The sequence below is a fragment of the Sesamum indicum genome, linkage group LG12 (genome assembly GCF_026168435.1).
Source record: "Sesamum indicum cultivar Baizhima isolate 11 linkage group LG12, ASM2616843v1, whole genome shotgun sequence".
Classification (NCBI taxonomy): domain Eukaryota; kingdom Viridiplantae; phylum Streptophyta; class Magnoliopsida; order Lamiales; family Pedaliaceae; genus Sesamum; species Sesamum indicum.
Window position 1 is genome coordinate 9,253,190 of NC_142668.1, and position 13,722 is coordinate 9,266,911.

The 13,722-nt window shown below is 32.8% G+C and overlaps 1 protein-coding gene and 1 long non-coding RNA gene across 3 annotated transcripts; both read right to left on the reverse strand.

The window, feature by feature from the left end:
• Positions 1-571: 571 nt before the first annotated feature.
• Positions 572-3,477, reverse strand: LOC105178489 (uncharacterized). The gene is made up of 5 exons (XR_849136.3): positions 2,810-3,477; positions 1,709-1,791; positions 1,312-1,436; positions 1,145-1,222; positions 572-1,060 (listed from the first exon to the last, which is right to left on the reverse strand). It is a non-coding gene; the product is annotated as an uncharacterized LOC105178489 (long non-coding RNA).
• A 722-nt stretch (positions 3,478-4,199) lies between these two features.
• On the reverse strand, positions 4,200-7,278 carry LOC105178598 (WRKY transcription factor 6). Of its 2 annotated transcripts, none has more exons than XM_020699345.2 (5): positions 6,808-7,278; positions 6,188-6,289; positions 5,612-6,049; positions 5,405-5,518; positions 4,200-5,173 (listed from the first exon to the last, which is right to left on the reverse strand). In XM_020699345.2, the coding sequence occupies exons 1-5, from the start codon at positions 7,225-7,227 to the stop codon at positions 4,472-4,474; spliced, it is 1,776 nt and encodes a 591-aa protein (XP_020555004.1). In that variant the 5' UTR covers positions 7,228-7,278; the 3' UTR covers positions 4,200-4,471. The 2 variants fall into 2 exon arrangements, with proteins under 2 accessions (XP_020555004.1, XP_011100410.1); XM_011102108.3 differs by having other exon boundaries at positions 5,612-6,046; positions 6,808-7,277.
• Between the last annotated feature and the right edge of the window lie 6,444 nt (positions 7,279-13,722).

Consider the following 13,722-nt stretch of genomic DNA (forward strand, 5'->3'; position numbering starts at 1 on the left):
AGCAATGTCTTTTGCTTCTCAAAAATCCACTTCGAAAGATGGAAAAATTGATTTACGATATAGAAATTCAAAGTGTTATTGCCAAAAAAATGCCGCAATTAGAGTTGTAGGTCCAAGCAAAGAAAGTGAAGGGAAATTATTTTGTAATTGTAGAACAAATGAATGTAACTTTTTTTGTTGGTTGGACCCTATTAGTATTTTTGAAAAATTTTCACAGTCAACATCAACACAATCTATTAAATTCGAAGAAGAAGCCCAGTCCAGACAGATGAAAATGGAGGACGATTTTGATGAAGTACTATCTATATGCAAAGATTTGGCATCTAATATCAAGAGACTTGAAGCAAATGAACGAATGATGAAGGCATTTTTTTTAATTCTTATTGTTTTGCTTGTTGCAATATTATTCAAGTAGTTATATGTTGTAATTTAACGGATGTATTTTGGATGTTCACAATTGAAGTTGATTCCATTTTGTATGTATTTTCCCTGTAAATATACTTGAAGAACAAAGTAGTACCAAAAAAACCAATAAATATGAATAATTAAATTCCTGTAGCACAACAAAACACTTAGCTAAATAATCATTCACTGTAGCACATCAAACACTTAAACAAATACCATGTTAGATTACTAGAACTTTGCCAAAACACTTAATATTTCACAGTACCACAACAAAACACACTTCATTGTACCACAACAAAATACACCTCATTGTACCACAACTTAAATAAAAACCCATCTTACATCTTACAAAACACACTTCATTTCAATCTTTCTTCGTAGATGCATCTAGCCCCTTGGATGAGCTTGACCCAGTGCTTGGCCTATAGGAGGCAGAAAGGTTTTTCAACTGATTAGTCAAAGTTGGTTTGCTGGATCGACAACACTCTCTTTGGAAACCAGTACTCGTACTTGAACCTTCAGATCTTTTTTGTATTTTTGTTGATGTGGATATCGGGACTGGTTGTTTTCTCCTTCTTGGAGCATTAGACACCGACACATTCTTATTGGATGGTGGTTGGCTAGTTGCAGGTCTTTGTTCAGTATCTAGGGGAATCTAAACCAACAATATTTTGATTAATTTACAGGTGGAATATTATTATGAATGAAACCAAAGTCCAAATTCTATAAATCTACTCACCTCAAATGGTGAACTAAATTGTGTAGACCTCGGTGGTACAAAAGTTGGCCTTCTTAACCTTTGAAAAACTCCATGCTTCTGTAGGATATGATAATTGATGTATGAATGTTAAGTAAATGACGACTTTTCATTTGTTTTTCAATATATGAAAATTGTAACAAATCTACCTCATTTGTCCTTATCCACATTTGGAAACCATACTCTACTACCACCTACATATTTAATTATAGGCACCCATTCAATTACACCACCAATCTATATATCAAAATCAGCATAATCAGCCAACACCATTCTGCAATTAAATATACAAATAAAAAATTCAGCAACCAACATATACAAGTGGGGACACAACCCCTTTGCAAATAACTGTTAATTAAATAAGAAAGTGGGGACACAACCCCTTTGCGGATAACCCCTTTGCATAATTAAATGAACAAATATAAAATACAACTTTTCAAGAAAATGGGGTTAGGGTGTGGGGACCAACAGTGGAAGAATCCACTATTCAAAGCATTTGGTGGAAATTTACAATAAATATTCGGTCAAAAAGGTAGGAAAATATACCTTTTTCGCACTGTTATGCCTCTAAACGTGTTATCTCAACAGCTCGATTTCGACCAAGAATTACTCTTGAGCATCCAAGGGTACTGGAGCATGCAAATAATACAGTCTTCATTAGATTCTCTTACAACCACTCCAAGCAAATTAGTTAGAAATTATACCAATTTGCATATACAACATGGGCACTCCAAATTACAGCTTGTATCTTAATGAATTTCAAAAGCAACAAAAATTAGAAGCCATTGAACCCTCCAACTTTCCCCTATTTCAACAAGGAAATCCTGCACATTGCAAATACTAAACTGACCCTACACATACATTTACCTATGTAGAATTCTTTGATTATTTTTTACTAATCCCAATAGAACTCTATAATTTTTTATTATAGTTCACATTATCATTATAACTAACATCAGGTGTTCAAATTGTCCCGTTCCTTTGATTTTTTTTTTAATCTTAACAATTAACAATATCCTTGTCTCCTCGGGCCAGGTTGACATATATATTAACAATCTTCAAAAGAAAGAAAATGGTAGCAACATCAGATATGGTTGTCATGTAATATATTAGAATTTGTAGGTTGTTAACCCACTCAACACCACAACAAAAGGAAAAAGAAGAAATATAATATAATATATATATATATATAGAGAGAGAGAGAGAGAGAGAGATAGACACAGATAGAGTACACATACACACATATATAGAGAGAGAGGGAGGGAGTGAGGTCTGATGATCCAAAATATGGCTCCAAAGCAATAAAGTGCTTATAGTCGCAACACGTACTAGCGGCAGACAAAAGTTCACTCTGAACTTGATGTAACTATTTATAACCAAAACTACCAGAACATCTCCTCAACAAACTCTCTGAATATGTAAATAATAATTATTACATTCGCAAGCATGAAAAAAGTATTTCTGATACCTGCTTTAGTAAATATCAATTTCAGAATTATTCCACAAATTCGAATTCACAAACCCTAATTTTTACTTCGTTTTCTCAAACAATAGCTTCACAAAACTCGATTTTAAGGCTAAAACAACTAAACTTGTGCAGATATTGGAGAATTTTGAAAGATTCAACCAAAAATTGCAAGCCCTAACCTGTATGTCGTCGTCTTCCCCTCTTCTCCCAACTTCTTCACGGCGTTGAAGAAAGAAAATGAAACATTCACCCTTTTCTTTTTTTGTACTGTGGTAATAAGTTAAAAAGGGCATAACGGGGACTTAAGCAAAAAATTAACTCCGTCAGATGGCAGAGATGGAATTGGGCAAGTGAGAAATATTTATAATTTTAGGGAGTTTTTTTTGCATATAAAAATAACACGGGGGGTTTTTAGCCGAGTTTTCATAACACAGGGGGGTTTTATGCAATTTTTCCTATTTTTTATATATTTGTATGTGAAATAATATTCTATTGTTAAAAAATTCATGCAAAAACACACAACGGGAGCAAGGAGAGTTTTCGTTTCATTTCAAAAAATAAAAGAGGTATTTTTATTGTTATTTTTTTCACATAATCCTTTTTTTTTTTTTTCACATTTCTTGTATATGTAGTGAAATTGAGAAGAAGAACAAGATCAAATTAGGAAAGAAATAATAAGGTTAGGGCGAAACTAGTTGGCTACGATTGGGTCGCATCTCTTGCTCGATGAGGACACGCATGGTGTGGAGCTGAGGTTGCTGGCAAACGACGAAGCAGAAGATGATGTGCGTGTTCGAAAAGTCACATTTAAAACTTTTTAAGCACCGATTGGCGGCAGAGACATGGCGATAACGATGGAGGTTGGGATTAGTGAGGTGTTGGTGGGTGGTGGTTATGTGGTGTTGTCTATTTTCCCTCCAGGACCAGCCCTACATGGGCTGGCAAGGTGAGTTGGCAGGAGTGATATGATTTAAAAAAACCACATCATCCCTGTCACATGAGCACAACCTGAAAAATATTATCAGCACACGCCAAGTCGTGGGAATTTGGAGAAATTCTCAAAATTAGGAGGTCACGTCCGCATCATGTGCATGATTTTTCAATTAAATTAGGATATTTTGTCCTTAAATTGTCATTTTCTAAAAATTACACTCTTAATTCGCTATTTTAGATTAGACATGGCTGTAAATAACTTAACTATACAAAATTGGATTTTTCCGCATAATATATTATAAAGGAGTCAGATGATAAGTATAAATTAAAATCAAATGTGATGATCCAATTCATTTGAATACAAATTAAAATGAAAAGTCATGGAAACCGCGTCAAACGTTATCCCATCAATATTAAACAATTTTTGAGGATGTTTCTATTGACTTGGTACTTGACTGCTATCTATGAATAGGACTTGAAAATTAACACCATCTACATGCAACATGCTCACCATATTTCTCCCCTTCTTTAATATTAATTCCTCTCATCTCTCTTGTTTTTCTTCCCAAACTTTTGGCTTCACGCGGAGAATAACACAAAAGGCATTGACAAATATCTGCAAGAATTGAACAACACTTGCAAAAATCGATCCTCAAATTTCTGAATCCGTACAAAGGTAATCACATCTTTTCTATATTTTTCTTTCGTAATTCATATATCATTCTTTTTGACGTCTACATCAACATGACTATTACATTATTCAAATAAAAAAGAAAAAAATAAAACAAATGTATCATATGATTTCAGCCTTTAATTTTTATGGAGGAAAAAAGAAAACCCTCCAAGAAACCAAAAAAAACTATGGTAAAAAAGAAAGGGAAATAATGGTTTTCAAAGTTTTTACTTGATCAATTGACTTGAAACCCTGAGCTGCTGAGTTTATTGTTGCCATTGCTGTTATTGTTGCTGGTGGCAACACTGCCATTATTGTTGCTGCTGTTGCTGTTGTTGCTGGCGTTGTTCGGATACTGCCCACCGCCGATGAATGAAGAGATGGCTGCTGCTAAAGCAGCGGTGAAGTTTGGATCAGTAGCAAGAGCATTGACAGTGTCACTCAACTGGCCCTGGTGGACTGAAGGAAGTGTAGTTGATAGTTGATTGCTGCCTTGATCCATTTCTTGGGACATTTGGAGGCCTGAAAACTTGGACTGGTTGTACAATCCCTGCCCGAAGAGTTGAGGCAGAAGGCCTGGTGCCGGGTTGGCTGGCGTGCCGATGTTTGGTGGATTGTTAAGGAAGGGGAGAGGGAACTGTCCTGAGGGTCTTGGGAACTGTAGGGGGTTGGGGGACTGTGTTAGGTCTAGTGTGACGGTGGGGAATGGCGCTGAGGCTGAGATTGTGGCCATGCTGGAGGAGCAAGGGAGGAGTGTTCTTGCTAGGAAGTTGGAGTTCATTAGGCCGTCGGCGCTTGGCATTGATCCCGAGAGTAGCATTCTTGCGGCCGATGATGTCGTTGAGGCCATGGCCATCGCGGCAGGTGGCAATGGGTGGTTGTGGTTGCCTTCGTAGGTCGTTATGAGGATGCTTCTGTCGCCGGCGCATCTTTGGACCTGGATAGCATTGGGAGATCTATATGTTAATGTTGAGTTTGAAGTGTTCTAGATTGATGGGAACTATAGAGAATGTTTCAGATATCATAAGATACTTCTTCTGTCGTCTCATAAATGATGTCTTGATTTCTTTTTGCGTCCGTGGCACATATTCTTGTTTCATTTCCAAAGAATATCAAGAAAGGAAGGCAAATCGCAAAGAATTGAATGAAGACATATCAGCAAACATACTTGTTTCCGAACTGGGCAACCAGCAGCCATGGTGCAGCGGTAATAAGCCCGTGGGCACGGGTTCCCCTTCGCCATTTTCTGCCCATACTTGCGCCATTGGCATCCATCCGTGATCTATCATCATTCAGACCAACAAATTAATCCATTACGCCTTTACTATGTGAAACAGATTCAGACACAATCACATATATTAGCCAACATATATACCATGGGAGCCTCGGAGCGAGCACGAACTGAGACACGGGCCTTCCTCATAGTAGCCTCAGTGGCTTGATCAGCATTCCTAGAAGAGTGTCCGAGCCGAGCAACCTTGTTTTCAGAACACTGGTCCTGATCTCCTCCTCCAACGTCCTTGTCGGGCGTTGGAGGCTGTTGCCTGCCCGTCCGCCCCTCGGATGATGTCGACAACGAAACCTCATCGTCATCAGCTGCCGCTCCCAGCCCAAGATCCATAAACTGCCTAGGCACCACCTGTCCATTTCCCTGCCCACTTTTGCCTTCTTCTGCACTCCCTCCATTTTGCATCAGGGTGAGCAAGTGCATCTGAAGGCCGTTGTAATTGTTCGTCACCTGATTCAGCATCTCCCTCAGACGCTGATTCTCGGTATTCATTCTCTCCATTTCAGCTTGAAGAAACGCCATCTGCTATTGATTTTTACACAAGCGATCATCATCAAGACTTGATAATTACACACACACACACACACACACACACACACACATCTATATATATATATATATGCATGCATGTAGTATTATAAGCACTTTTTGCTGTATTCTGACCTCAGTTTTTGATCTTTTGTCTTCTGAATTTGAAGATATTCGGTCGTCCAAGATGGACTCATCACTACCAGTGTTTGCAGTGGTGAGAAGATGCAAACCAGTCTGCAGAAATCACAACCATAACTAAGTCATCAACTACTAAGACATTGCCAAGTATTTATTAGATTTTTCAGGGAAAAAAAAACTTACAAGTGAAGAAATAAAACATTAGCACCTTATAAAAGAAAGGAGTTTTCAACTTAATTTTTAAAATCTTAACCAGCTGCTTTGAGTTTGATCATATTAATTATAAAATTATCGTCAATACTAATACATCATGAGAGTCCGTAATCTGATTTTTTTCGGAGTTTATTTTTAAAATAATATTTAAAAATCTCATAAGTTTTGAAAGTATTTTATAAGATGTACGCATGGGTTTTAACTGTTACATTCCTAACCAGCCATAATTGATTTTTGTGGTTTGAAAATTACTTTCTGAGCATCCATGAACGTAGTTTTAGAACCCTTTTCAGATCAAACTCGATACATGGAAAAAATAAAATTATATAAATTTGGAGGGAAATATAATTATATATCAGAAATGAAGGTTGATTGAGATGACAGACATAAGTTAAACATACATTTACTTTGAAATCCAAGACTGAGTTAAGGCCGGTCAAATGCGCCGTTGCGTTGGCGTCTCCGGCGTCATCGCCGCCACCTCCACCGCCCTGTTTCTTGTCGGAAAAGAAATCCATTTCGTCGACGACCTTGCGCTGGCCGTTGGGATTGTCAGCTGGATCATGATCATGATCGTGGTCGTGGTCGTGAGAGGCGGAGCTGAGACTGACGGGGAACTGAATGGTGGGAGGTGGTGGTGGTGGCGGCGCCTCCATGGATGACGGAGGTTTTGGTTGAAGAGTGAGGTGCAGGTGTGGACGGTGGGAGTGGGTTTTGGGTAGAGAGAGATTAGAGGATTGGTGGGTTGAAGTTGGGTTGTGAAGAAAGAATGTGATGAGAGTGTGATCTGGATCAAAGGAGAGTCCACTGCCTCTGGCCATATATTCTTGAGAGGAACAGATAGAGCAAATGACTCGGCTATTGAATGGGAAGGTTGAGACTATAGAATGAAGACCAAATTATAGGAGAAGGGGTGGGGGTGGGGGGAGGATGGGGGTACTCAAAGTCACATGCAATATACAACTATATACATACATAAACATACATACATACATATATATATATATATACACACACTAATAAAAGAAATATAGTTTTCTATCATGATTAATTACTATAGTGAAAATTAAAAAAATTATCGTAGATAATAGCATAAATTATATTGATATTTTTTTAAATTAAGTCAAAATACACCAAACGTCCTCGTCTTTTGCATAATTACAACAATACCCCTTGAAGTGTGTTAGTGTAATATTTTTCATACAGGAGTTTGCATAAGTTTTGTCATTAAATCGAGAGTGTAGTTGTAATTATAATTATAGCCTTAAGGGGTATATTTATAATTTTTAAGAAATATAAGATAGTTGTGTATTTTATCCTAATTCCAAGAGTATCAATATAATTAGCCTAAATAACAATTAATCAGCACGGCACAAATACTGCTATTAGCTGTTATTTCTACAGAGAAGACTAATATATTAGTTATAGTTAATATAACCATAACTGTTGTGATCATATTATTTTATCGTTTAATAGTATTTTCAGTTCTATTATTATATTATTTTAGCATTTTAGTCCTATAATTCATCGGAGTTGTAAAATAATTTTTCACTTTTATTAAATTTTCAACCATCTTTGAAAATTTCAATCAATTTTGTCTAAAAATTGTGAAATTAGAAAAGATGAATGATCATTTTACAATCCAAACAAATTACAAGACTAAAGTGTCAAAAAATTATAGGGATAATTACACTCTCTTCCTCTGAAGTTCGGTGCAATTATACATAGACTCCCTCTATGGTTTGAAAAATTCCATCCAGCACCTATGAGGTTTGTTTCTGTCTAACAAATAAGTCCCTTAATTAGTCAAAATTCACCAATTTGTTTATATTAACAAAAAAAATCTATATTAACCCTCGATTGACTTATTACTGACTTATTGAAGATCAAATAAATCTTTTTATGATCGTATTACCCTCATACATCTTCATGCATTAATGCATGTGAAGAGGTATATTTTCATTGTTATAAGGATAGTCTAGTCCTAAAAAAAATATTTCACTTGCAATAAATCAGTAATCAGTCAATCGAGAGTAAATATCAATTCTCATTCAGTTTTTATTTTTTATTAATATCAACAAATTCAATGAACTTTAACTAACAAAAGAAACTCGTTTATTATATGAACGCAAACTTCAAGAATATCAAATGTAATTTTCCAAACCACAGAAAATGTACGTAAAATCACACCAAACTTCAAATGAAAAAATGTATAATTATTCCAAAATTATAATTATAAAACTAAAAATATAATTAGATAATTAATTGATCATAGCAGATAATATTGATTTTTAATTGGAGGGGAAGGGGGAGGGGATATATTGGAAGAGAAATTGATGGGATTTGATATATTTGGGAGGGGAGTGAGGTCTATTTTCGTCTTGTTTCCACTAACAATGTCATTAGTGTGAAAGTGGATCTCATACTGAGTCTTCTGACTCTCCGTCAAATCCTAACGTCGTATTACACTTGTCTTGTCACTGTCACTGTCACTGGCACAACCACTTATTTAGTCTTAATTTTAGTTTCCTTCGTTTTCTTGTTATTCCTGCAGTATATATGTTTTCAACTTGTTATGGTCAGCTGCTGTACAAATTGTTCCGCAAATACGGACCTCCATTTGTTTTACAGATCCAATCATTTCTGTTCTCATCTCTATTTTAATTTCATTGATAAGATTTATTTTTTACAATCATAAGATTTATCTAAATGTATTTAATTGCTTTTTTTTTAATTGGTTATTGCAGAAATAATAAGTTGATATGACGTTGACATTTATATGGACCGTGCCCAAATGTCCTTTGCTTCGTCAATTATGAGCAACAAAGTAAAAAAGAAATAAAGAAAGTTATAAAAAATAATGTAATACTATATTAATTCTAATCTACGTAATCATATATTAATTCTTTCCGACTAATTTAGACTTTTTTCTATTGTTTTTTCCCCTACTTTTATTTAGATAAAAAAAATGTATATATTTCAATTTTATTTATTCTATTGTTCATATATATATATATATATAACTTTTCTTTAATTATTTTCTCCTCCCACTGATAGTATTGTACGTAATCTTTAGAGAAAAATAATAAAATCGTTGAAAAATTATTGCATTGAAATTAATGATGAATATATTCATGTTCTTGTTTGATAAATATTTTTATTATTACGATTTTTAAATTCTTGATATAGCAAAATTATATTAGCATAACTTCAATTTGTTTATCTTTTAATACAAAATGAAGAGAAGGGTTATTTAATATAATTACAAAAACTTGTATTTTTCTTTTCAATCTGTTTTTCCGTACCGAACAAGTGGAAATATTTGATGTTTACTTCCTTTTCAATGATACCAAACAGCTTGAAGGAAAATTATTATTCTTTCTCTCCCCCTTTCACTTTCCTTTTCCTCTAATTTAAACCAAACGAACTCTAAGTCTGTTGCCAAATTCCAACCCAAGTTAGACCAATGAATCAGGCCAACAGTCCAACATCAGCAAGCTTAAGCTATCAACCCAATCAACCAAGTAATACCTCGACCCGTTGGCGAGATAACAATAATATCAAGGCATATCCTCTTAAGAAACATATCAACAGCATTCTATACCTTGGATACACATCACCACCAGAGTACGTCAGTTATGGACGAACATGCCAGTTGTAGCCTGTTGGATAAAGATGACAAATGAGCACTTTGATTTTCACCTACTGCAGCTTAATGAAAAGTTATTTTCCACTTACTCTCAAGTCTCAACCCTCACACGCGATTTTCAATACTCTTCAGTAATAAAGCTCTTTTATTTTTCTACAAATTCTTTTTTATTAATTTAAATATTGGAGTGTTGATCATTATTTTGCAAATTAGTCCTTTGATACTATTAAGATACACTGAAATATTTCGATATAGAAATTTGAGTAAATTATAATTATCTTCCCTGAAATTTGGTATAATTACGAATGTCCCTAGTTTTTTGAAAAATTATAAATACCCATTAAACGAAAAATAATTATATAGCCCCTAGACAGTGAGGTGGACATTATTATTTTACCCTTGTTGAATTGTTTAAAAAAATAAAAAAAATATATCAAAAAATATTAAAATATTTGAGGGTGGGTAAAATAAATAATTTAGAGGGAATATTAGTTCATAAAAATATTTTAAAAAATTACAAAATATATATGAAATTATAATTTATAATTGAAAAATGCATTTTGGTCAGTTCACCACAAAAATTGAATAAAAACATAACGGAATGGGCTCGTTGTTAGACTGATGTTAAAATCTTGGAGTTATTTGTAATTTTTCAAATAACGAGAAGATATTTGTAATTATATCAAATTTAAGAAAAAATTATCATAATTTACAAAAGAGGAGAGAAATACAACAAAAAAGTAAGTGGTTGAAGTCAAGAGCTACCAGTGTAGGATGAGATGTCCATATTTGGGATTGGCAATGGTGGGCCCAAATTGCAATTGGCAGAAGTTGTAGGTGCAAATTGCAAATTGACATTGATTGAGATCGTGGGATTTTGTCAAAGGGGATGAGTTGGACGCGTCCCTAGACTTCGCCGCCCTGATTTGTCCGCCACTCGCCAATCATACATTCATATCACCCCAATTTTCAAAATCGGGATTGATCGAATATAATAAAAAATAATATATCAGAATACATTACAATAATAAAAAAATACAAAACTATACATAATTTTTTTAAGCTAATGTAAGAATTAAAAGTATTCCAAAATTTGATGATAAAATCTTGGAGTGACAAATGGGTGGGTTGATTTTGGTATCGGAATCGCACCGATGACTATCGCATAATGCGGTGCTCTAACCTCTGAGCTAAGCCGGCCCACATAATATAAATTTTCCATGCATAGGGATGGATCGAATTCAAAATGTGTTTGAATTAATAAGTTGAAAATGGATCGATAATGCTCATTTCTTTATATTTAATGTTTATGAAATTTAAATTTTGGACCTATTAGAACCCATAAATTATTTAAACAAAATCATATCGGACTCATATTAAAAAAAAAATTGAAACCCATCCCGACCCAGAACTAGGTGGATTGAGTTGGAACTACGGGTTTCCACCGATATTGCAACCTCTAGTAAATCCATTGTTAAAGTGGTTAAGTCAAGAATAAAAATCGAAAAATGGCATAATAACAAAAACAACAAATTATTTACCATTATAATTAAGTCATAACAAAATTTTATTGCCAATAAATAATTAACATCTCATATTTTTAAAAATAAAATATAAATCTTATTCTATTAATTATGATTCAATTAGCATCATACCTAATCATAGGAGATAAAAAAATTATTAGATTATGAGCTTAATAAGTTTATTCATATTAATATATAATTCAAATAATCATTATAATGTGGTGTTGGTTCGTCGATAATTTTCTCAATTTTTATATTTCAGGGTAGGAAGGGTTATGAAGAAACCCTAAAATTCTAATTTTTAATAAATAAATTAAAAAATACATCAAAACTAATATTTTCTTCAACATGTTTTCTTAGATTTAAATGGGCATGAATAAGGTAATATTAATTAAAATAAATAAATTGATTTATGTAAGAACAAGTATGCTCAAGAATATTGTAAGCAACTTATATTTAATTTACCAACTAAAATTAATTTTTAACCCCTCACACTTAATAGACAGCTTAGATTCATGAACTCCAACTCACGTGAAGGGAGTGTTTGTGAACACTTTGAAAAAGCGTTTTTTATTTGGCTTAAAAAATGTATTCTTGAAGTATTTGGGATGTCGGCTTCTACTTTTGAAACGACTAAAAAAAACATTTTTAGACCAAAAGCTCAAAGCACATTGGGCGGTGCTTTTAACTGCTTTGACTTGTTTATAAATAAATTTAATATTTTTTGACTATTTTATCCTTATTATAATAATTTTAATTCAACTTTACCGTTTTTTTATTTACACTTTCACATACTTTATATTTTATTTTTTTTATATTTTATGTGCTATATCATCTAATTATATCATTATTTGATTAATTAATAAAGTAATAATTTTCTCAATCATGCAAATTTAACTATTGTGTATGAATCAACAATTATATTACTTAGTGGGAGCATTATTAAATTTGATATATTTTTTTTTAATATTTTTAAAAACATAAATACTGAATACTAATCGAAATAAAATTTATGATTTTTTGTAGAAAAATAATTATTAGTGACAAACAACAAGTAAAATACAGTATCTTTTTAACATATAGGGAAAAAACATCTTTTATCAATTAAGTTTATTTTAGAAATGATTTTTTTTTCAAATATTATCTAATTCAACTTTTATTTATTTTATACTTTTTTTACTAATACTTCCCACCTTTGATTCTGCTGCAACTTCCTTCTATAAATGCAGAAGTTTTTGCAGAAACTCACCAACTCTATTATGTACAAATCATCTTAATTGTCTGAATTTGGACACTTTTTAGGAATTTTTTCAGAAAAACAAAATGTACATTCTCAGTGTAGACTCAGGTCAATGACTTTAAGGAAAGAGCCAAGTACAGGACTAAGTGATGGGCCTAATGATAGACTTCATCTCTCATTTTGTTTGTCAATGGTTGACTGTTTTTGTGTTATTATCTACTTTCCACCTCTTTTCTCACAAGAATTTACTAAAATTGTTGATATTAATTAAAAAAATTGAATAAAAATTGATATTTACCCTCGATTTATTACTAATTTATTGCAGATCAAATAATTTTTTTAAACTAAACTACCCTTGTAACGGTGAAAATATACCTCGTCACATGCATTAATTCTTGAAAACATGTGAGGATAATTTGATCAACAAAAGATTTAAGTAGCGTTTTAGAAAAATACTTTTTAGCTTTTGGCTCCCGAAAAGTACTTTTAAAGTGTTTAGGATGCCAACTTCTGCTTTTGAAACGACTAAAAAAAGTACTTTTAGACCAAAAGTTATAAACACTTTAGGGGTACTTTTAGCGGCTTTGGAATTTTGTATAATTTGTATAATGTAATAATAATAATTGAATTTACGCTTTCATGTATTTACTATTTTAAAAATTTTTATATTTATTTTCTATATCATCTAATTATATTATTTCATTCATATATTATTATTTGATTAATTAATAATATATATATATATATTGCAATCATGAATCAACAATTATATTACTTAGTGGGAGCATTATTAAATTAAATATATACTTTTTAATATTTTAAAAAAATTAAGTATGAAATATACTAATCAAATAAATTTTATTATTTTCTATGAAAAAATAATTATTATTGATAAACAACAAGT

Coding starts and splice junctions, on each gene's coding strand:
- LOC105178598 (XM_020699345.2), bottom strand. CDS start 7,227: ATGGCCAGAGGCAGTGGACTCTCCTTTGATCCAGATCACACTCTCATC. Junction 6,050..6,187: donor ACAAAAGATCAAAAACTGAG/GTCAGAATACAG, acceptor AAAAATCAATAG/CAGATGGCGTTTCTTCAAGC. Junction 5,174..5,404: donor GTTGCCCAGTTCGGAAACAA/GTATGTTTGCTG, acceptor AATGCTATCCAG/GTCCAAAGATGCGCCGGCGA.